The sequence below is a fragment of the Haliotis cracherodii genome, unplaced genomic scaffold, assembly GCF_022045235.1.
Source record: "Haliotis cracherodii isolate W230 unplaced genomic scaffold, xgHalCrac1.p SCAF_6, whole genome shotgun sequence".
NCBI lineage: Eukaryota > Metazoa > Mollusca > Gastropoda > Lepetellida > Haliotidae > Haliotis > Haliotis cracherodii.
In genome coordinates, this window is record NW_027266319.1 from 48,513,014 (window position 1) to 48,539,110 (window position 26,097).

General features: G+C 39.8%; 2 protein-coding genes across 2 annotated transcripts in view; one reads left to right on the forward strand and one right to left on the reverse strand.

The window, feature by feature from the left end:
- LOC139445882 (protein MCM10 homolog) overlaps window positions 1-1,709 on the forward strand; it is a 63,414-nt gene extending 61,705 nt beyond the window's left edge. Inside the window, exon 23 of the mRNA XM_071227118.1 lies at window positions 1,511-1,709. The gene's annotated coding sequence lies outside the window, so the exon portion shown is untranslated. The remainder of the gene's footprint in view (window positions 1-1,510) is intronic.
- Window positions 1,710-18,945: 17,236 nt separating this feature from the next.
- LOC139445578 (serine protease 23-like) overlaps window positions 18,946-26,097 on the reverse strand; it is a 32,759-nt gene continuing 25,607 nt past the window's right edge. The window contains exon 2 of the mRNA XM_071226735.1: window positions 18,946-20,812. Coding sequence (XP_071082836.1) covers window positions 19,380-20,738 — 1,359 coding nt within the window. The 5' untranslated portion in view covers window positions 20,739-20,812 and the 3' untranslated portion in view covers window positions 18,946-19,379. The remainder of the gene's footprint in view (window positions 20,813-26,097) is intronic.

Here is a 26,097-nt window from a genome sequence, read left to right on the forward strand (position 1 = left end):
TTCACTTGGGCGATGTACATATTGACTCAAATTTTCAGTCAATATACATATTGACTGAAAAATGAGACTGGATTTTAGACAGATTGACTGAAATGAATTTAGACTCCTTAATTTAATCTCATTTTATTTAGGATCTATTTTGATCTTACGAGGTTGAAAGTAACTTCTGTAAGTAATTATGATGAATTTATTTGTTCTCCAAACATGCATAGTTGGACAGGTCAAACTGGTATTTCACATGTGTCGATTTCACTTGTCTGGCTTGTGAGAGAGTATGTAGCAATAAGATGGTGTCAGACACCATTCTCTTGAGAAGTTCTGTTGGTAGCTAGGGAACTGGGACAAAGTCCAACTCTGGCTTCAGTACAAGAAGGCTTGTACGGTGATTGTTGGAAACCAGAATAGTGGCTGCTGGTTTTTTTTTGGAATTGTACAAAGCGAGGTCTCCTAAGTCAGACTGTTGCATCATTGCAGCAAGCATGTCCTTAACATCACAGATTAAACATTCAACTGGACTTAAGCTGAGTAAATGGACCATCAGAAGGTCAGGCCATAGAAACTTGAGCTCCGTGATAACACATGCAGTAAATTCACCACCACTATCACTCTGCAAAATGTGGCTTCTAATCTGTTTTACTGTTTATTTATTAAGAAAACCAAGATAAATAGTGATGTGATGACATTTGTTAACATCAGATTGATTCAAATATATTGTGTAAACTGCTTACTTACAGAAGTTACTTTGATCTTTGTAAGATGAAAGTATATCCAAACTAAATTGAGGAGAGGAGATTATGTCAAGGAGTCTTATTCATTGCAGTCAGTCTGTTTAAAATCCAGTCTCATTTTTCAGGCAATATGTATATCGTCTGAAAATTTCAGTCAGTGTGTACAGAGCCTCAGTGAATCAGTCAATATACACATTGCCTGATTATAGACATCGACTGTAACATGTACACGCTGCTGTGGAATAGTTGGAATGTTGTAGTTATCACTCACTCACTCAATCACTCGCTCTGTCACCCATTTGTCTGAGACTGCCAAGGGGAAAATCATGACGGGGCCCCAACAGCATGGATCGTTACCATCAACCACTAGGAAATCACTCGCCCACTCATGGACTGCTAACAAGGGACATCAATACTTTACAGCTTATTGTGATAAAGCTGTAATATTCATGGCCTAAAATGACATCCAATCGCTGGCTATGCCAAATTCATTCACCTGAAGCTTTTTTTTGACCAATTACATGTTACCTGATGCTCATCTCTTCATTTTGTACATCACCTGCTTAGTAAACAAGATGCTTATCCATACTGACGTGTCATTAGTTCACAGCCTGATTTGTTTTCCACACTTATGGTACTAATTGACTTTATTTGTGACAAGTGTGATGGAATATTTTAGGGCCAGCAGCAAATAAATTTGTGTTGGACACCCTGTGTAACATGACGTCTTTAGGACAGATGTACTCACTTCTAACCATAATTTACACTTTTGTACTTGACAGGGCTATGCTGATGAAATACAAGGACCACTTAAGCAGGATACAAGAAGCTGAAGATCATAGGAGGTCACCTTATGTAACAATGGCAAAAAACAAGTAGAAAACCATTTTAGAAATATTCTTAATAATTGAAATTGAAAAAAAAAATGAGCATACCACAAACGATTATTTTCTTTGGAGATGATTAAAACAAAGATATTAGCTACTGTTTGCGCACTCATGTGTTTGCATCTGAAGTACATATTCACCAAGACTTAATTATCTATACAAACAGGTGGTAGTATGTCAGTTTGATAAATGGAAGAAAATATCCTTCAGAGCTTTTCTCTATTGTTTGTACACTTTTGTGAAAAGCAAAGATACTCTTTATGAAATGCAATTTCTTGGAAGATTACATTTTCTATACAAATGTGTTCCTTTGAAATTGTAAATATATATTATGGCAGTTGTTTGTAAATTAATGTGAAATAAATATTGTGTATTCATTATTGTTAGTGGCAGTGGAAACTAGTAGATGTTGAGTATTGTCGACAGCTGGAAGTTTTCTGTCCTGGCTCAAGATGTTAATCACTGGATTGTCTGGTTTAGACCTGATTATTTACAGACTGCCATATGGATATCTGGGTCTGTACACTGCATAATGAGCATCCTTGGGTTTCCTTTCCTGCACGAAATTGCAAGTACAGAAATAACATTTTATTCTCCTACGGCTGATTAATGAGGTTAAACTGCAACGTATCCCAAATTATAGCTTAATGATGTTTTGAAAATATCTTCAGAATTTTATGGAATGACATGATCACATAAAATATTATTTATTCTGCCATTTGAGTTATTGCTTGTCTTCTTAAATGCTGATCCTGCTTGACAGCATCAGTTTCCAGACTGAATCCTTTGGGGAATGAAAAAGGCCAGTTATGCCAGTACCTATTTGTTTGACAAGTTAGTTGAAGATAAAGTAAGTATCAGATTTGAACCTTGGCAGAATAGGATAACCATTATGTCTATCTGTTTATCATGATTTGTTATTCAATACAATGTGTCGCGGATTTATTTCTGTATAAAATATATGGTGTACCTCTGACATTTCTCTGATAAATAAGACAGGGCATAACAAGTATCTCATATTTCTGGAACGTAAATGTTAATTGCATATTTGAATTGGTCACCTAAACTTATGAATAATTTGGAATTCAATATGAAACACTGACTCCGCAGCCAGAATTACCAAATGAGATCTAGGTTAATGAGTCACACGTTCCAGCAGCTGCAGCCTAGTCCTCATGGGTGTTCCATCGTCAAATAGGGCTGTAGATGCTGTTCACAGGGGGATTTAACAGGAATCGGATTACAGTTGGGTGATTTAGTGTGTCATAACCTGCTGACCTCCATTGACATTGCTACTGGAACAATGAGACTGGCTTGGCCTTACAGGTACACTAAGACTGGCTTGGTTATACTGGTGTGCTGAAATTGGCCTGGCCATTCTGGTACACTGATACTGGTACACTTGATAGTGAATGAGTTGGTTTTAACACCGCTTTGAACAGTATTCCAGTTATGTTAGGTTGTGTCAGCTTAATGTAGGAGGAAAGCCCAAAGTGATGCAAGTCTCCGACCTTTACCACTTTCGTGAAACTCACGAGTACGGATATGGTGCCGACATACCTAGAAACATAATCAGGGGGAACCAGGATTCAAAATCATGATCATAGTGACGACTATGTTACCAGTGACTGTACACTTGGGACTGGCGCTCATACAGAAACACTGAGGCTGGCTTTTATACAGGAATGCTGAGGCTGGTTCTCATACAGGAACGCTGAGGCTGGCTCTCATACAGGAACACTGAGGCTGGTTCTCATACAGGAACGCTGAGGCTGGCTCTCATACAGGAACACTGAGGCTGGTTGTCATACAGGAACGCTGAGGCTGGCTCTCATACAGGAACACTGAGGCTGGTTGTCATACAGGAACAATGAGACTGGTTCTCATACAGGAACGCTGAGGCTGGTTCTCATACAGGACCACTGAGACTGGCTCTCATACAGGAACACTGAGACTGGTTCTCATACAGGAACGCTGAGGCTGGTTCTCATACAGGACCACTGAGACTGGCTCTCATACAGGAACAATGAGACTGGCTCTCATACAGGAACACTGAGACTGGTTCTCATACAGGAACGCTGAGGCTGGTTCTCATACAGGAACACTGAGACTGGCTCTCATACAGGAACGCTGAGACTGGCTCTCATACAGGAACACTGAGGCTGGCTCTCATACAGGAACACTGAGGCTGGTTCTCATACAGGAACGCTGAGGCAGGCTCTCATACAGGAACACTGAGGCTGGTTCTCATACAGGAACAATGAGACTGGCTCTCATACAGGAACAATGAGACTGGCTCTCATACAGGAACGCTGAGACTGGCTCTCATACAGGAACACTGAGACTGGCTCTCACACAGGAACGCTGAGACTGAGACTGGCTCTCATACAGGGACACTGAGACTGAGACTGGCTCTCATACAGGAACGCTGAGACTGGCTCTCATACAGGAACGCTGAGGCTGGCTCATCAAACAGCAAGGATATGGAGTATAGAAGACATCTTCATTTTCCTAAAATAATGCACTACGGTGGCTGTATTAGATAAGTGTGCCAAGATCTTGCCCTCCTGCAATCAACATCATCCCTTTCAGGACAATAGTACAAGTACATCCACAAGGTGGATAGACAAGTTCTCTCTGTTTATGAGTTTGTTCAGGGACCTTGTGCTTGAGAACCATCTACCACAAAGAGATCTACTCTAAAAATGACAAATTATGCTTTTCTTATATGTGTTTAAGTAACAGTTCAGTCTATTTTAACGTTTTGTGCTGTATCCATCCAAGCATCATTGGTTTGGCTAAGTTGATGGTGTGCTGTTTGTCTTATCACTCAAAGATGATCCTAGTCCAACCGTGCCGTTGGCTGGAGAAAATATACCCTGGTCTCAAATAGACCAGTAGAAATTGATAGGAAAATAATTAAACCTGGATATTTAGTACAACAACATATTTGCTATAGAAATAGGATGAGACAAGTGCAATGAAACCTGGAAAAACACTGGACTAAAATCAACCCTGGAGAAATGTGTGCCAGAGTAACCCAGCGCTGGCTACAAATATGGCAAGATGCAAACCCCAGCCTCCACCTGTAGGATAAGCATTGCAAGTGTGCTGTGTCATTTATATATTCATCATTATATATTAGTATAGCTATCCTGACACAAATCTCAGTCCCTTCAGCCTCCACAAGAGGTTTCCCCGAAAGTTAAAGGGGCAAACATTTTGGGTTCTATGTGTTGTGTTTGGATAAGTGTATGAAAATCTAAATTCATGTAATTTAACACTTTTTAATAGCACCATATTTTCCCATATACCCTTAAAAAAAGTGGGGGATACTTGGAAATAACTTAAAATTTCCTAAAATGTAAGAGACTAGATCCTAGCAATAGTTGTATGATAATAATAAACTAATTGGGAACACATTACAAACGGTAGTGAAGTATGGCAGTAGATATTATGACCGCCAACAATCTTAAAGGACGATAGAGGTGAGATGGAAAGTTTCATGATTGAGGTTTTTGGATCAGTAGTTCGTAAAAACCACCCCAATTAATCAAACATTCATTCACTCGACGAGGCATACTGTGTATGAGTCTCCCAATAGCCATTTGAGGGAGTCTTTCTAAATCCTTTTGCAGCGACTGCAGAAATTCAGCCAACGTGGACGGCGGTCAATGTTCCAGACGTGTATAATGGAGGAAAGGTCTGGGCTCATTGCTGGTCATGGCGTTCGGTTGTTGTGCTGATGGCAGTGAGCATTGACAATTCGTGCACAGTAAGCACGAGCGTTGTCGTCCTGAAGGACAAAATGTCGACCCACACGTCTTGGAAATGGGAAATCAAAGGGTGTCAATATGTTGTCCCGACAAGAATGTCCAGTGACCACTCTTTGCAGGAATGTGGTTTGTGATGGTACCCCACAACATAATCGATCTACCTCCAAATCTGCCATGAGGTCTCAGACTGACATTGGCTTGACGTTCATTTCGACGTCGCCAGACACGAACACGCCTATTAAGGAAGTGCAAAATGAATTCTGAAGAGATGACACTTGACCGGCGACGATTACTCCAGTTCCAACGTTGTGCACACCAGTGACATCTGTTGGCAATGTGACGAGCATGGAGATGAAATGTATACATGTAGACGATTTGTAATCATCTGATATGCGACTCATACTCTAGTAGCATGATGAAAGTTTGCAGCAATTTGATACTTCGTTTGAGCTGGATTTCGTAGAGCCTGGGTTCGGATCAATCGATCCAGTACTCTTGCCGTTAACCTGGGACGCCATGAGCGTGGCAACATTTTGGATTTTGGACTGGGGGATCACGATGTCTGATATACCGGCCAAGAATGTCCCAGAGATGCTCAATCGGATTAAGATCCGGACTACAAGCCGGCCAAGGAAGAGTGGCAATAGCTTCTCGTCGGAAATAAGCCAAAACTGCCCGAGATCTGTGTGGTCTAGTATTGTCGTCCATGTAAACAGGTCTTGTCTGAAGAGGATGGTTGTCAAAATAAGGGACTACCACTGGACGAAGAACGGTATCTTGGTATTGTTGGCCATTCAGGTTTCCACGAATTGTCTCCAGCGGAAGTTTGCAGCTTAAGGAAACACAACCCCATATCATGACAGAACCCCTGCTAAGGTCTTCTGGATGTTCCTTAATGCAAAACGAGTGTTACGTTGTCTCCAAACACGCTTTCGACCATCAACAGTTCGTAGCAGCATTCGACACTCGTCAGACCAATGGATCCTTCTCCAGTTGGCCAAGTTCCATCGACTACGGACACGACACCATATCAGACGATTCCGCATGTGCTTCTCAGTCAGTTGAGGACGTTTTGTTGGTCTTCTGGCGTTATAACCAGCCGCTCTGAGGCGACGCCTTACGATCATAGTCGAGAAGGGGAATCTCACACAGGAGCAAAATGCAACCACTTGTCTGAAACTTGAATTTCACTATTTATAGGGTAGGGGAGCTACAGCATCAAGTAAAGCACGCTTTCCTTGCGGTATCTGGACAAATTTGGGTTCATGAAACTCTGGAAGCCTAATTCAGTCATACTTCATCATATTTCTTATTTCTGATTCAAACACGTGAAAGCAAGAGACATATGGTGGCGCTTAACTTTTGTGAATGTGTATATATAACAACTGTGTGATAAGCAGAATCAATAGAATTGACAGAAATAATGGCCTCGGATGTGTTTTGGTATTAAGTTTAACAGGCAAACGTTCTTGCATAGGAATTTGTCGTCAACACAATCTTTGTTACGCTCAACTCAGACAGTTGTTGACTTACTTTTGAGCCTCAGTATCTTAGGTCTATTTCAATGTATGCAAGATAAAGGTGCCAAATGAACATTATTCACTGTGTTTCTAGCCATTCCTTTAATTCTGTGCTGCACTGATCATTGTACGGAACATGGATCAATTTCACTGGAGCCAGAAGTATGATGAATTGTCGGCAAAACCCCATTAATAAAATAGCCCCGAAATAATGTTCCCTTTGGTCGATTTTTTATGGTGTTTGATGTGATGCTTCCAGGTATTTTCAGACTGAACTCTGCTTGTTATACTAAATGTCCGGGTTATCGACAGTCTCTGATAGACTAAATGGTATACATAAGAAGTTCAGGCCAGATGACGAGCTTGTGAGCTCACCTGAATGAAAGACCGTCCGACCTTTACTTTAACATTGTCGATGTCACCTCTGAAATTACAAGGGCTACGAAGGTGAAACTGCACGAATGTTTGTTTGTCAATCATCAGTATTCCAATCATATGACGGCGTCTGTAAATAATCGAGTCTGGACCACACAATCCAGTGATTGATACCATGAGTATCGATCCACGCAGTTGGGATACGATGACATGCATCAACCACGTCCGCGAGCTTGACCACCCGACCCCGTTTGTCGCCTCCTACGACAAGCAAATCGCCTCTAACAACAAGCATGAGTTGCTGAAGACCTATTCTAAACCGGATCTTCAAGGGTCTTCTGCCCGAATGATCCAAGGTATAATGTCTAAAATGGCACAGAATTGCGATCCGATTTTAAAAGCTTCCACGTGGACATGATATTTTACCACCTACATCTGCAAAACCAGGTATTTATTCAATTAGAACATGCCGCATTGTATATTTGTGGCAGACAATTTCTTTTTTCACCGGCCTGAAGCAAATATAATTTTTTAAAGAATTTTCGGAGACATTTTTGCGATAAGATCCCAAGAACAATGCATCAGGATACCTTACAATAGCTTAGTCGCAGTATGAAACGAATTCGGTGAATGCGGGCGAGATAAAGATCACTTTCAGCTTGCTGACAACAAAAGGCGGTTGCATGTGAGATTGGACACCCATTCATCACATGGGGAAAACAAAAGGTTACGACACAGTTTTTTCTTCATAATTCCGGGGAGACCAGAGCCTTGAGAGGCAGCGAACTTGCCTTCTTTTTTGGAGTAATGTCGAAAAATCGTGGGTTGTCTTTCACGTGGAGGCATTAGCTTAGTTGTTTGTTCGACGCCACTTCAACTTGTTTGTGACATCATAATGTTGATGTCATCTTAACTTATTCGCCTTCATATGTCATCTTCCCGAGGCAAGAGAGTTAACCGACTTTAAAAGTCCAGTTTCCAACTTGTCGAACTAGTCTGGAATTCCTTGGCTCTGTCGTAGATCCACCAGTGGCAATTACGAGTTATGTACCTTCTAAGCCTCTCCTTTAGACCAATCAGATTCCACCTCCCGTATCACTTGCATTTGCTTCAAACAAAACAGTGGCGCCCAATCAAGACGATCTGATCGATAATCAAGGTCTATGTTGTGATAAAACGGGTCTTCAATCGCGGAATGCGTGAGCACCTTGACTGAAAACATGAAACGATTTGGAAAATATCTATTGACACACATGCTTTGCAAATCCTGCAATCGACCGAAATCAGCACGACAGTTTACGAACCGGATATCGTTGCACGATTTTGATTGGACTATGCATAGACTCGTTAGTCCAGCCAAAATGTAACTCCATAATATACCAGCCTAGTTCGGCAAGGGTGGAAATGGACTTTTATAGTCAGTTAACTCTCTTGCCTTGGGAAGATGTCATATGTCGTCACATTCCTAAGGAAAACTTGTGTCATTTTGTAATATGAAGAGACGGGACCCAGCTTGCAACTCCTACCAAGATTTCCTAGTCAAAATATGCCCTCCAACAACATCGGGATATTCGAAAATAGCATATGATTACAAAAGTACAAAGGGGTATCGAGTGATGGTGATGGATGGATAGTCAGAAAGAAGAACCAGGTATACCATGGCAATTAACAGAACATGCTGGCGGCGTTTGGCGAGGGTGTGAACAACCAAGAAAAGACGACAGGTGTGTGTGTTGTGCAAAATGAGCGTTTGCGATGACTTGATCAATAATGAGTCATGCCCCGACATTCGTATATTCGAGCACGAGTCCGAATAAATCTCACGGTAACAATTTGAGGCTCCCCTTGCAGCGCCCAGTTCGGCTCACGTAGTGGTTGGCGTACACAACTCCCTGTCATGTACCAGACGTGCTGTATAGGGGAAAGCTTGGGACGCATGACTGGCCATTGAATTCTGCTGATGTTTAGCTGCTGAAGGTAGTCAGTAAGGTTACACAAATCGTGGTAAAGCATGGCTCGTTAACGGCGCCAGTATGTTGTCTCGGTGATTCTGTCCAGTGACCCTTCAATGAACAATAGTGATGCCGGCCCATATCATTACAGACCCACACCCAAATCTGTCATGTTGACGTTCACATGACGCTTGTTAGGGCGTCTTCAGAAAGCTGTTTTAAGTCCGCAAATCAAAGACTGAGAGACATTGAACATATTCGTTGAATATATTGAGCGTATACCCAATCTGATGTCATATACAGCATTAAAGCAAGAGTAGAGAGTTTACGTGTTACTGTGGATAATGAAAAACAACTATACTAATACCACGTCGATTTGACGACCTTTCACTGAAGTGCCAATCAAGAATGACCCTTACCCACGCGCGCAGAGGAATTGCGTTGACGACGTGCCATGTTTTGAGTGTGGTTTTGGTTCCGTAACCGATTTCCTAACTGATCTTTCTTCCGATGCTCCATCATCACATGTATAGTTCATGATCCCCCACTTTGTTTAAAAGAGTATAACTAATTGGCTGTACGACAGTCTACCTAAACTAGTAAAAGCGCTTAGCTTTGAGCTTGGTGCCAGCTGTGGAACCAGTTTATCAACCCAATACCTCTGCCACAGGCCAACGAGATGTGAAGATTCGTCACACCTAACACATGCCCTTCAACAAAATACATTCGTTTTATTATCTCTTTCATTTAATATATACACCTTCAGATACACATATGTCCAGAAATGGTTTGCTTTCATTGGGAAAATATCATATCATGTCCATGTGCATATATGTATCATTTGTTTTTCAATGGTTGTACGGCTCCACGAGCAGACATTGAAGATCTACGCGTAATAGAGACGGTGATACTGTCACTTCGATCTGCAAAGATATTGTCATCGTCATATTTCTTATTATGCAATTCAAGCTGCAAACCCGTGATGATCCGGGGTAGAATACGTCTTTAGCAACCCATGTTTGTCGTAAAAGGCGACTAACGGGATCGGATGATCAAGCTTGCTGACTTGGTTGATTCATGTCATATCCCAATTGCATGGCTGCGGCGTTAAACAAAAAACAAACAACAACACAATATCCTGACCCTGTATTGTCATTTTGTTGTAGTTTGGCAGGTGAAAGTGGATGAGTTGGGTTTCACGTCCAGCTGCGTGTTATCCAACACCCTCATGTCATCACCGAATAAGTCCTTTCTCACGCGTGCAGAATTTCTAAGAGATATTAATCCAATTTGATAAAAAAATCCAGCCCTTGGATATACTCTGGCGAAAAACAAAATCCACTTTCTCCTTCCACAACTTTGGTGATATGACTTGAACAACCTACACATGCAGCAATCCTAAACTCACCAAGGTCATGATACGTCCGTCTACTTGGAGCACTGCTTTTAGAGTAACCTCCCCTTTATGAAGCAGACGACCAGTGGATTTGATGATACTAATCCGATTCAGTTGCAACCTATCTCTGAAAAAGTGTGCGTCATATTCCAACGGTGAGTTCGTATTTAATAAATGGTATATGGCATAGGCATAGGCATACGAGTATGACATATGACATTCGTACACAAATCAGAGAGAAAGTCTCACATCTTATACACTTGCGGTGACTGCATAGACAGATGTTTACCACTTGACAGGTTGCTCATCGCATTTCCACGTTATTCCAGTGACACATAAACCTTTTTTTACTGTCTAGAAGTTTGGAACTTATGTTGGGTTTTAATATAACATTGATTTTGCATGAAGTTATACCAGCATAATAAGGCAGTTTATTGCTCACAGAGTTAGAAATAACCGAGGCAATATAAATCGTATGTGCACAAGTGCAAATATCCCTTCGAGCTCACCAAGTTTATATCATCAAGTTTATTACGTCTAAGGTCGAAATGACGTCACACTAGCAACGACGTCAAAGCTGGTTTTCTAACGGCGGTCGTGATCGGTGCATTTTTCTTAGGGAAACTCAAACGGATTAGGAAACGCTGGGTAATAAAGAAACTGTCACGCTATCATGTGTCATACAAAGTTAACGAAACTCATGTGAGAAATCATGTATTACCTTCGCTCCACTCGGGATATACAATAGTTCTGACGCTCGTTTCGTAAAATCATTATGCCACACATGCTCGTATAATAATCTACATACCAGCCTTGTTAATATTTGCCTTCTGCCGTTTAAAACGGTTCAGTCAGTTACTCAAGAATATTTTCTGACTTATGTTTCATATCGAAGTGATGCTTGATGGCAATACAATAATTGGGTTGTATTTATTTATATATTTACATTTATATAGTGACACTTAGTTTTGACACAGTATAATGATTGGGTAATTTGGGGTTTTAGCTTTTAGCATTATTCATGCCATCACGACGAGGACAAGATGAATGGTCTTCGTCAGTACACTAATGTGCAAGCAATAGACACATATGGCACCCACAGTACGAGACCAAACGATTGCGATCTACGCTGTGTGGTGTATTCACCTTTTATCCGCTCCATTTTTCCTGTAGCTAAGTTTCTTTTCCAAATTTACGTATTCGTCTTATGTGTAACCAGCCTAGGTCTTTCTTAAGTCAGTGCGAACAACCAGCGTCACCTTGGGTTCAACCAGCATATTACGTCGACACCGAGAGGTTATTGATTTCAAGCGCCGTTAAATCTAACACTCACTCACAATAAACACAATAGGAACGTCAAATTTCATTAACGCTTATCCGACGCACCATTAGTTCGATTTCATTGATCTCGATAATGGGAACTGTTCGGAGTATATTGCACTGCCTTTCCACCACCTACTTAAACTTGTAGCTGTACGTATGCCCCGCTTCGCTGTTAAGTCTTATGCATGTGCACTTTTCCGCTCCAAGAATATTGATCTAAATGTCAACAATAAACAGTATTATGTATGATTCGTTTAAGCCATCAGATGCACAATATCGAACACTACATTCACAATGTTTAACAGAATGTCCAACATGGTCATCAACGAGCCAATTGTTGATCACACATTTAGTGCAAACCTACCAATATTATCCCTCGTTTTCCTTTCACACAGAGCTATGGTTAACGGATAAGGTTTACTGTTGGTGTTATTATTTAACGAACATGACCAAATATCTACCTGAACTGTAACATTCAATACTGTCGTATATGTTAGTGACGGGTTACATTAGTGCCTAATGGTGTGGATAATTCAAGATAATAATGTCGAAATAATATTTAGTTTTCTGAGGCAAGTGGTGTTTAACTTCTCGTGATTGAGCGGATTCCAAGGTAGATCGAGAGATATTCGATAGTGTTCAGCCAATGAGGGGTCTATTTTTACATTCATTGATAGGCAGCTATTTTCAGCGTAAAGGTTCGCGCTAAATTAGGCACTCGTGGCGTTTGTGCTTAAATTTGGATCCATTCCAAAAACGTATCTCTATCGCTTAAGACATTCGTGGCTCTCCACTTGTTAGTATTAGGACTGTCCGTTCCGAACTGGATTTAGTCATTGACAGTCTTGATAATAACTTATTGACTTATTCACACTGTAAAACTTGAAAATAATGCAACTTTGTGTATTGTCATTTGATCATCTGTGCAGACGTTTGCTGTCCCTTTGTAAAATTTATCTGTACTAATATGTCGAACAGTTATGGCACGTACTGGAAGATAATGACTAATGGCCACAGAAGGTGATAGATGCTTGAGATGGAAAGCTATAACTTTTGGTGACATGAGATTATGACTAATCTTTAAGGAGGTGAAAACTGATCGTTAATTAGTATTTTACTGATGGTTGAGGGCGGTCAGGTTTCATAATGAGCACTGATGAAGGTAGGTTTTAAACCGTGCTTAAGACTGATGATTAAGACTGGTGGAACCAAATGGTGACTATCCCTTGAACTGTTATCATGAATTGTAGTGAATTAAACCTTGATGATCTTCTTGGCGAGAAGCGACTTATATAATTCTTCACTAGGGCTGTTTTAGTTCTCGTAAATGACTTGCTCTCGATGAGATAAATACTGTTTAATTGGACGAGGTAATGTTAAAGTATAATCAAAACACACGAGTGATGAACTGTATTTATGTATAACTACCGCCACAACACAAGGTGGATGTTTAAAATTAAAAATGTTGATGTAGTTGTGTTCTGTCGATGATTTCAATCGTCAGTCGCCATAACATTTGTCTCTAGTTCGAACTTCTTGCACTACTCATAATATCGTAAACAGCCTAACAATTGTGGTTACAGCTTTAAAATAACTATCAATTCAGTGTAAGCGTGTGCCCCCAAAATGGGCCAAAGCATAAGATGAACCTGTTGAATGTCTTTCGGAGTTTGTGAGTGGCGGATGGTACCGGTAGAGCAGGATATGCTTACCCTTTTCGCGAATACCTGGTGTCATCGCCGTGATCTTTCGTGTGGATTTCGCCACTGTCTTGCCATTTGCGCCCGGTGGAGTCATTTTGGGCAGATAATCGAGAGTGATTATTCCCTGGCGTTGACGTTTTTTAGTAAGTCAGTACCTTATGTTGACATCAGTGAAATGCACAAACAGAAAAAGAAGAAACGGAATTGAAAGAAACCCTTCCTGCCCCAGCCAGCTGTCATCCAAAGTCTGGCTGTCCTACATGGGAAGTTTCTAGTAGTTCCCATTATATGTAATCACCACTACATTACTTGTTTGATCAAAGAACTTCCACAGTTCCATGAAAGTCCAAGCAAAGAGAGATATATGGCAGGGTTCAGCAACTATACCCCCGAAATCCCATATCTCAGTGACTAACAATAATCCTTAAATCAGCCCCCAAAGGACTTTCTCTGTATTCACAGAAAGTATTTGAGACAAGTGGAATTAATACTATGTAGATACTCAAAGGATTTGCTAGAATCTTTGCGATCTCAGAAAAGAACCAAGTTCAATTCTGTTCAACCATTTTCGATTTCAACTGTGTACACCTTTATTCCACACGTAAACCTAAGGAATAACTACATTCCTTGACTCATGCGCATTTGTCACTGGACGTAGTAAACATACGTATAGTTACATCCCTATCAGGTTCAGGGCTAGTTTAAAAAAAAATAATGAAAGCAAATGTCATCTGAAATGTACTGGGAATACAATCTGTGACATGCTCCAAGGCCACCAGGTGCGCTCCTCCCCTTCCGGGTCAATTTCTTGATGCACATGAATCGGAATTTCTACTCGGGTAGGCAAAAGGAAAACACGGGATGTTTCTTTACTCAACAATACGTCAATAATGTCTACTGTCCCCTCGTCGAAATTACCGTTTTTGTCTCTCTGTGTACTCGTGTGATGTCGTGTATTATAGCGTGTGTTGACATAGAAAGTCTAGTATAGATTGTGTAAGAATAGGGATGACCTCAACTTTCCAATAGTCAACTTTCTCATTAAGGACCGATCATTGATATTCTGGGTGGTGTCTCCATTTCACAACGACAATCGAGCAGGCTCCTTCTACGATGATTTCAAAGAGCGTAATACGACTCTTTCCTAATAGTTGTTTGGTCAGGATAACAGCATTTATTTTCTGAGCAAAGCTTTCATAAAGTGTTATGGTAGACATGTGAAGTACAAATTTGACGCACCAGTGACCAAAACTATGTCCGATGCAATACAACGTATCGCAAACATCTGCTATTTTCACTATTTGACAGTAATTCCAGCGAAAGAGTTATGTCGGTTATAATTAATTATATTAAAGGTGGAAAAAAATCATACGACATTCCAGCATAAAAGCACAGTTCGAGTCAAATATCTGAGACCATTTTAGTCTTTTGAATACTGTATAGTATGTTACATCGCAACTACTGGTCATAGGCGTAGTTGAGTGTTGGCGGTCTTTGATTCATGTATCTTCATACACCCCTTCATGTAGTCAGTGTGGGTCAGTACAGTGCAGACCCGTGAAAATCTGGGCTAGAATAGATCTTCGACAACCCATGTCAGGCTCGCTGACTTGCGTAGATCGATGCTCGTGGTGTCAATCATTGGATTGTTTGGATCATGCTAGATCATATACCTGGACTATTTCACAACCACAAACAAACTGTTCAGTGCAAGTGCAACCACTAAGCGTATTATCCACCTTCCCTTAGCCTTCGTCGGGGCGGTGCCGAATGGATCCTCCGGTTTGTGCCATCCCTCTGGTATGGCCGACGGCAGGAGCCTGGGCTCCTGTATGTCCTCCGGTCCTGCCTCTGTGATGTCATTCTGCTTGTTGATGCCGTCGGGATTTCGAGCTGTCAGGGATTTGAAACGCAAACGAAAAACTGAATCATATTTAACAATCCCATCCTTGACAAAAACTCGAATCTAAGATAACGAAAACTGACAAACTGAATGAATTTCGACCAGGACGATAGAACATTTTACTTATTGTTACCCTCGCTGTAACAATAATAGGTCTTCAGCAACCCATGCTTGCCGTAAAGGCGACTATGCGTGTCGTAAGAAGCGACTAACGGGATCGGGTGGTCCGGCTCGCTGACTTGGTTGGCGCATGTCATCGATCCAAATTACGTGGATCGATGTTGATGATGTCAATCACTGGATTGTCCGGTCGAGACTCGATTATTTACAGAATGCCGGCTGGAATATTGCTGAGTGCGGCGTTACACTACAAAGAAAGAAAGCAGGTTAGCACATTGAAACCGGCACTAGTACACACGCGCGCATGCATTGTGTCCATACAGTCGTGTCCCTTAGAGCTTTCCTCCATCATCAAGCTGACACGTACTCATATGAACTAAAACGCTGTTGAAAGTGGCACAAATCAACGCACATTTTTTTCGGTTAACTTTCCCTAATGGCAATTTGTTTGACCAATATATTTTAAGTCATTGTTGCTGAACAATTCCTTAAGATGATTGTATTACATATAAATACGGTTATGAAATAAGGTCATGAATAAATCTGTTTGTTATGTTAGTTGTTTTTTTTTTTAATTCTGAACACATCTGATGTAAAATATTCAATGTAGAATAGTGAGTTAATGATTGTAAAGGTCAGAATTTCTATAAATATAAAATATAACATCCCACGCACACTAGGAAAACTGATTCAAAGGAAACAAGTTAACGTGACTAGTTTTAAATAGAATCATTACATATGGTTACATTTAATTTTCACTGGAATATTTCGAAGCGTGGGTGAAGAACTATTCATCATTGGGAATTGCCCCACCTTCGTCTGTTTGGTAGAAATTTAGACCAAGTTAATTTGATAACTGTGTTTAGGTCTACGTTCGCCTTTTTTCGTGGCAATAATGACGAAGACTTTTCAGTGATAATAAGATTATTACACACACAAAGTTCACATGTCGTTTCTGCTCTGTCAACAACAAATTTATTCTCGCCAGCACAGTATTAGTAATTTGGACATTCGATGGAATTGCACTTTCACTTTGGCCGAAGAGTGTTAACTTTGACATTTTTCAACTTCTGAGACGGTTTGATACAAGAAGTAATGAGGTAATGACATTGCTCTTCTGTTGACAATTTTCACCGGAACTTCTAACATCCATCGTCAGTTATTGCTTTGACCATTCTATTATAGCTCATACTTATGCATGGTCCAACTTCAACTCTAAACAAATAATACTATTGGAAAACAATCTCTCTTATTCATGAAGTTTCCTTAATAAAAACGTCTTAAGCCACGTAGTGCAGTATATGTTATAACATTAAAACGATTATTTTCTTTAATTGTAATGTTTAGTTTTGGTCTTTAAGCTTTCTGAAAAGGACTTAATTGAGTGTAGAGCTTTGTAGCCTTAATGTCACAAAATCGGTGATTTAAAGAAATTGACATGTGAAAAACGAAACTTTTGTATGTTCGCATTTGGGCGAATATTGCTTTAAGTCGAATCATCAATGCTGTTGTATTTGTATCACCCAACTCTCCACCATGTCATTGATAGTTGTAGTGAACTGGCACTATAACAGGTGGTGACCCATGGGATTCCGGCACCCTTCGTTTAAACTATATGTATCTGCATTTTGCATTTTATGTTAAGAAGAACCATAAGTACGGATATTGATATCATCATATGTGACAATGAGAAATATAAGAAACGTTATTCCCCAAAATTACTGGACAGAATACACGCACGCAACGACTGATCGATCTCCATGTCGTTTGAACAATATTGCAGATTTGTCAACCATGGAATTGATATCTAAAATAAGACCGTCGTAATTGAACATGTTGTTCGTCTCACAAGAACTCGTGTAGATTGAAAACGCCTCAGTGGTCAAAGACATTTAGACAAAAATAACAAAGCTCGTATACTTAAGGATGTTTTATATAAGGCATACCCCCACGCATTTAGCATCCAGTACAGTTGATTAAACAAACAAAAAAGAAAAGATAAATAAAAAATGACAAAATAAGTATGTACATACATGTCATTAGAACCTTATAGTTGGCGTGGACAAAGACCATGTTAAGACTGGATTGTTGAGGTATGGTGTCGTATACAGACGGGCACAAGGCATGTTGTACGTGTTTTACTTAGAACTAAATCAATCTGCAGACTAGTCAACTGCCGCCAATTAAAAGCAGATAGTGTATTTTATTCTGTTACTTGCATCAAAAATAATATCAGTACTCCAAAGATCGAAAAGATCGCATATTGAATTGTTTATCAATTGATTGTCAGTAATTAAATATTTTGTAAGTAATGTATGTCCGTTTTAGTCCGTATCAATTTATTTTTCTTTATTATATTTATTTGTGAGTTTCCCGTAAACAAATAGTTAATGAAAAACAATATGTGACACTGCTTCCAAATGTATCTAAAACTAAAACAGATGACATTCTTTGAGTTCTTGCTCTTCCTTTCACTATAGCCTATACTGTACCACCCCAAGTAATTTTCAATTTTAAAAAGAAGTACCACTGCAGGTACTGGATTGAATTATATATCCTGAAGCTCAAATGAAGGAAACAGATATAAAATCTGTTTTTTTCATTGGCATCCTGGTATTTAATTATACATTTTAAAAATGCCTGTAGCTAATCAGAAACTATTTTCTTATTGTCACCTTGATGAAACATGGATTATTTGTTGTGACCAAATGGAACATTTCCAATTATCCATCCTCTGGACGGAACTTCCTCAAATGTAAGGGATGTGTTGGAATAAACAGATGTTGGCAAAATCCCAAGAGAGCGTTTGTATAAAACCCGCGTTCTAACGGCGGCATGTTGAATAGTGTTTGCTGAGGGACACCAAAGGCCATTATTACTTTCCTTACAAAGACAAATCTATCACTTCAAAAACAACTGTCTTCTACAGTTTTGTAAGTTACCACATGCAATTCACAGCCGTAGACGAAAATTAATTATACTTTATAAAAAACGTCTTGTTATCATAATTGAAGGATTGTGAACCACTGAATCACCATTACTAACTAAATATAGCCCGAATATAAGCATTCTCGGTAGTGTATGTTCATCGAAATAATGCTTCCGATACCAAGGACAACACTGCTGCTTTGGCAGAGTAAATGACAAGATGTGTGTTTTCTTTTTCATTCATGTAGATGCTACCAATTTTGGAAGGAATATGTATATTAATGTATGTTTGATTTATACACAAGTGTCCATTAATTTACATATATAACGCAAGAACAAAACAACCAAAGTGACATATAATGAAGCAGACAGCTAGTGTACAAGTTACATATACTATTCTGTACATATTGGTCGATACAACCTCGTCCTTCATTAGGATCGTATTCATATATCCATTCAAAAGCATCGCCTGTGTCAGGTACAATTTATATTCTAACAGATCACATGAAAGCTCAAAGGATGCAGTCATATTCATGTCATTACGAAACTGTCATTCATACGCATTGTTGACTTCAGACCTTGGACATCTGGTCAATTCTCAGGTCATCGACCTTCCCGGAAGCAGGAAGCCATGGTTTACTGCAGTTTGAACACCTCTTTTCGTCTGCTCACGAATTGTCTCGTCTATGAGATTAGGTGAGAAGCAGACAAAGATTCTGACTTAGAGTCAGTGTGAAAAAAACCATCGTTACCTCTGTGGTGAAGACCTCAGCCGAAGAAAGGTATAATTCTGTTGTCTACTGGTTCATTTCTGGCATAAGGTAGATATTTGAAGGTTGGACACACGCGATATCGCTGACCGTACGGGGCCATCATGGAACAAATTTCCCAAAGTTTCCCCAATGTCAGAGCTGTGATGATGCTGTAGCGTGTTACGAAACTCATACTAGCAACGGATCTGGTGTTGGAGATTATGCCAATAATTTTCTTTCCCTCTCTAGGATCATCTGTGAAGACAGCAGCACCAGAGTTGCCGACCGAAGAGTCGCATCGCGTCAGAAGAAGGTGTCCGTCCATCAGCGCCATGTTGGAACGAGAGTGGCATTGCGAGCTCCAAAGCATTGGATCACTTAGTGACTTAAATGCCAGAAAAAATGTATCTTCATTCAAAATGTTGCCTTTAGGTACTGACAAAGGCATGAAACGTTTTCTTCCTGCTACAGCAAAACTGAGTTTTACGATGGCGTAGTCATAAGAAGATCTTGCCGTCTCCCCCATAAAACTCTGGCGTGACCACTGTTTGGGAATGCTGATTTTCTCAATGTAATACACACGGAAACCCATAGTATCCGGTACCTCAATTTTCAGCATCTGAAGATTGTTCCTGAATTCCTCTCCGTTGTGAACACAATGAGCAGCAGTTAGGACATGAAGCGGCGTCAGTAGCGTCCCAGTACATCCACTAGACAAGCGCACGACGTTAGAGTAAGGATATCGCCTCATACTTGAAGCAAACACAGGGGAGCGGTCGTCCTCGCCATAAACAAACACTTTCTTGTTGTACCTGAAAGGTCCTCGTTTACCAATTTTAGGCAGATGAACACTAAGGAACGAAGATGAGAGGTCTGTAGGCATTGACCCTCCCTTATCTCCAGATGGGCGAAGTTTCGCAGATAAACTGGGTGTAAAGTCTAGGATTGTTCGCAGGGTAGCTGGTTTTGGAGTCACATGTTGTTTTCCCAGAGTTAAATGTTTGACAGATGACTGGAAATCTTGTTTGTGTTTACGCTTCTTTGTTCTCAGGTCATTATTGAACCAATCACGAGAAAAACGAGGCTTATGTAAGGCGATCTGTTTGGAGGATGGTCGGTAGTGACCAGAACAGAGGATGTTGTTATGAAACTTGCATAATCTACTAAACATATCACGCAGTAGACTATCTTTTTGAAGTGAAGAGGGACGGATGGAGGATAGAGATGGAAGCTCGGTTGTGTTGGAAACGGTTAGCTTGGTAACATCAAGGGAGATAATCACACTACAGATGCATGGTATTTGGGCAGCCGCTAAGAAGAAAACAGCATATGTAATGACGGGTGACCTTGCAATGCATTGGGGGTAGTTCCTCATGTTGACGACGACGACGACGCTGTGAGCGAGTTGATATTATTTGGACACGGTTGTCGTTCTTGTCACCGTTTAATCTGAAAAATAATTTCAGGTTTTTATTTTAACAGAACAGTGACTACTTCTAAAGAAGCTAAATCCATTTTATATTAATATCATATTCACAGATAACAGTTTACAATATTGATAATATCAAACAACAGTGAGGATACAAAATATACGATAAGTGCAAGACACCCCATCTTCATGGTTACACGCTCTTCCTTGTTTCACCACATATATAGTAACCCTGTTAAAGAGGCGGGGCTTTGTGGAGAAATCCAAGGGTAAAATCTTATATGTGTGGAAATCTCGTGTTAGTTTTAGGACTGGTTTTGAACAAGGGAGATAGTTCTATTGATATACAATTTCGTTCTTACAATGATTGTGACGTTTCTTTGAAGATAGCAGCACATTTAACTGGCAAGTTATCACTTGCTACACAACAGCATTTGTAGTTCGTGGACTGGATTGTTTGAATATCAGAATGTTATCGTTTTCTACTTGAAGTAATATCTCACGGGAAAACGTCACAAGTTTTTTTCCGAGTGATTATTTAGGTAAAGTTAAGCTTTATTTGCATGTTTGTAAATCAATAGCTATTTGACATTAGGCTAGGTAGATAATGGGGAGAGGTAATGGTACAGCTAAAAGGCTTTCATAATTGAGAAAACATTTCAAAAATCAGATTTATCGTGGAATGTAGAAGTTGACTGTGCTCGGGTGGTATGTTCAGAAATGAAAATTGTATTGTTTGACGCCGCACTCAGCAATATTTCACTAGTGTCTGTACATAATCGAGTCTGGACAAGCCAATCCAATGGTTGACATTATGAGCATCGATCCGCGTAATTGGGACAAGATGACATGCATCAACAAGTCAGCGGGTCTGACCACCTGCATGCGGCGTTATACAACAGACAAATAAAACCAAATAGTGAAACAAAACATACTTAACATCATTCATGTCAAACTACCAACTCTTCAAACAAAACACACTCAACTCCAGATCATGTCAAACAACCAATCTTGTCAAACAACACATACTCACCTATATATCATGTCAAACTATCAACTCTGTGACACAACACATAGTCAACTCTATATCATGTCAAACTTCCAACCCTGTCAAACAAAATATACTCAACTCCATATCATGTCAAACTACCAACTCTTGAAACAAAACATACTCAACTCCCCATCATGTCAAACTACCAACCCTGTCAAACAACACATACTCAACTCCTCATCATGTCTACAAACCCTGTCAAACAAAATATACTCAACTCCTCATCATGTCAAACTACCAACCCTGTCAAACAACACATACTCAACTCCTCATCATGTCAAACTACCAACCCTGTCAAACAAAACCTACTCAACTCCACATCATGTCTAACTCCCAACCCCATCCAACAAAAGCATACTCAACCATGTATCGTTTTTAACTACACCAAGCCCACATTTAACCAAACGTTGCAGTTTGGATATGGTAGCAAAGCTTGTTAACAAATAACACAATCAGCAGTCATGAGCTCTTGAATTACTGTATTTCGTGCAAATTACTTCCTATAAATTCACACTCCTCATTTGCTCTTAATAGCGCTGGTCAGTTGTGGTCTTAATGGGGAGAAACCAAACGTTAGAAAGTCCGAACAGATCGGCGGATTTGTGAAAATCAATGACAATTCGTCAAGGTCTCGTGTGTGCGTGTTCTCCGCCACAAGAATCAGATTTGTTTCTGTCACAAATGTCATTATCTTCAAGAAATGTTCACCGTCGTAACGATTTCCCAGTAAAGTGATATTTGAGGCCACTGACGTTACCGCTCAAACGCGAGTGCCGTGTCGTCCTCTTTCCCTGGGGCCTTACCGACAACGGCTTGCGTCACCGTCAGTGCCGTTGACTGGCGGCGTTCACTGCTCAGCTACCTCCCCCGCAATTAGACTGGATGCCACGGCTTACGGCGAGAGGAGCTATGAAGAATGAGCTTGTTTCGGGGGGCGATACCAGCGTCAATACAGGCACCTCTTGCCCCGTCCTTTGTGACTTTCTAGCTAAGTGTATGATTCACAGATTGGACCGACAGACTAGATATTTTAGTTGAATCTCACGCAATGTACACACTTAAATTTAAGATACATACATAAGCCATTAAGCATAAGCTATTCCGAACTTTAAGCAAATACATTACCTATAAAACATGTTTCTTCGTTGTAATGATACAGTCAGATTTCGAACAAATACATTTTGCAGATTGTCACTGGCCAGTAAACATGTACATTGTTCTGAAAGTGATCAAGTATAAAATGCTGGGTTTAAATAAGATGCATGTTGAAAAAGGTTAAAACGTAAATCGTCATGAATTGGACAACACATTAAAACACACACTTTGTTCGCCACTACGCTGTTATTGGACAGGGGATGATTAGAAGTGGCGTTTTGGGGAAAATGAAAGGCCCCTATCTTTGCGCTTACGTTTAAGCTTTAAACATTTTGGCCCTGCTAATGACTAGCATTATGATATTGACCGCTTTAAAGACCAGACCGTTCCACGCCAGTTAGGTGAGCAATAGCACCCCGTGAATCTATTGTATCCATTTTAGATATCTAATAATCTAATGTGTGTTCATGAAGATGTAATTGTTTGTTCTAGTTATGGAACAAGTAATGGCGTCTGTAAAATATGCCCATAAAAGTCGTCAGTCTGCCTTGAGCTATCTGAGTACATTGTGTCATTCAGGATGCAGTGCTCAAGCCTATTTTGTTGAGACATGGTTTGGGGTTTGCTGACACTTCACCCTCATAAGACCTTTATAGACCTTCAAAGACCTTCAAAGACCTTAAATCTAGTCATGACACCTATCATACATAAGTTCATAGACCAAAGTGTTGTCCGCGGATGTTTCCTTCCAAGTTCACACCGTGGCCGTCGTAACAACCACGGTGATAATGTCGAGTCTGACATATATTCATATGTAAATGTGTAAAGTTCACATGATTTTATTTGTTTGTTGTTGTTTTTTTGGTATTTTTTAAAAAAAAAATTAATTTTTTTTATTTATTTATTTATTTATTTATTTATTTTTTTATTTATTATTATTTTTTTTTTTTGGGGGGGGGGGGGGGGGGGGGGGAGGGCATATATCTATTTTGGACCTTTGTATTTTATATTATCTTAGTTCCAAATAATTTCATCTATAATGTTGCTTATTTTCAAGAACATAAAGGAAAGATAAAGAGCTAAGCGGCTCCATGTTCCATGAAGTTTACCGAAAGTATGATTTTTATGTATTGAAAACACCGGTTGGATTTTTTTCTTTACAAAGGGAGAAGGAGATGATTTTTGTTAACAGAGACCTACGACAGGGTAACAGGGACCCCACCAACATGTCCATTTAGGGACACCAAACAATTATCATTTGAATGATACTGATTCCTCCAATAGTTCTCCACGTCGCATTGGTCAGGAATTGCATGGAACAAACCAACTAACTATAGGTTCAGCTGTATTATCAACATTAGTTTAACTTGTTCCAAACAAATCGGATGTTTGCATCTAGGTTGAATGACTCTTTAAAATCAAATCAGTTGGGATTGTGTTAGTATGACGCTTTAATCTATAGGTCTTTCTTTCAATGCATTCATCATTTACAGTGATGTAAGAAATGTATTGGTAGAACAGTTGGTCACACACAGTTTCGCGGTCGTCAGATCCATTGATTTTGGTGTACAGTAACCTAAAGAGAGAATTGACTTTTGAGCCAACTTGACTATTTGTGGAAACTATCGATCGTCAAATGACATGAAGATAAATGCTCTTGAAAATATAACCCTCCATGATAAATACTCCAAATAACGACATTTTGAAAAATACACCCGATCTTCTTGCCTGTTGAAATACGAAAACATTCTCAGTGCCACAAGGTACCTTATCAAAGGTAAAGAACATCCGGCCTGTCTGCCTAGCTAACTTCGTCTTGACCAATAGCTGGAATGTATTACATTTATCACATTTATGGAGGTATTTCCTACTGTATTTAACTGGAAATTCATCAAAACATATTGTCAAGCGCAACTTACCTCGCCCTTTTCCTACTCTCAGTCGTTTGAATATAAAATTCTCTGGAAATAAATGTTCAGTAAATATAGGGGTCGCTTAAAAATTCAAACGACGATAATTGTTTTGATCCATAATAAGAGCACTTTATGAGCTTATATATGTATTTTTGTTGCACCAGCTAGAAATATGTCATTAAGTTGTTAGTCGTTTTGGAAGGCACTGAGGTTTAAAATACGTTATCAGCTGCGTTTCAATTTGGCGAAAAATGTTTTGGACACGGCCCCCGATGGAAAATCCATGAGATGAATGGTACGCTGTTATAAACGTCCTCTAGGAATCCTAAAAATACACATTCCGCGTCACAAGCCTTAGAACACTTCGTAGCACTCCTACATAGAAATGTTAAAGTATATGAGTTACTATTAATATCAACAATTTCTTAAAATAATACTTGATTCAAATGACATCGTCAAGAATAACATTGGTTGTAAAATATATAAAACCTTTTGGTCATAAAATGTGAAATATGATCTGGTTTGCATTTCAATCGTTTTGAACATATTTACAGACGACCCCTATCAAGTATGTTTTTAGGCATTCATATTCGGGTTCACTCGACTTTCTAGGCTTTAGTTAGATAATGAAAAACACCACCTGCACAATCATCTTTGTTAGAAGGTATATTCGTTTGGACCGGCGTCTTCTCTAGCAGTTTATTGGTGAAGCTCGGGATGTGGGCCTGGGTGGAGCCACCTTGGGTGCTGATCTTTGTGGGTGTAGTAACCATTCAAGCACCAATTTTCAGTTATCTATACATAGACATTTCACCGCTATTTTGCCTTTACGCCCAATAGAATCTCTTTCGGCGGAGAATTGGGACAGGTTATATAACCTAGCGTTGATGTTTTATATTTCTTTAACCAGGTCCAAGAACCTGATTTAGTCCTGCTGCATGATATGTTTAATGTTGTGTACCATGTGTGTGATATGTTCTTACTATTTGTAAGATGTTTGTGCATATATATTTCATGTGTTATGTATTATACTGTATGTGCACTATATTGCATTATATGTGTCACGCATTGTAGCGTGTGGTATGTGTGCCTTAGAGTTATGTATTATACAGTCTTGGTAATGTATTGTACCGTGTGCATCGTGTGTAATATTTTGTTTCATGTGTGTCTTGTATTTTACCATGTGGGTCATGCATTAAGGGAGAGGATTTATGGATGCCAGCTTCTTTATAATGAGGAACACAAC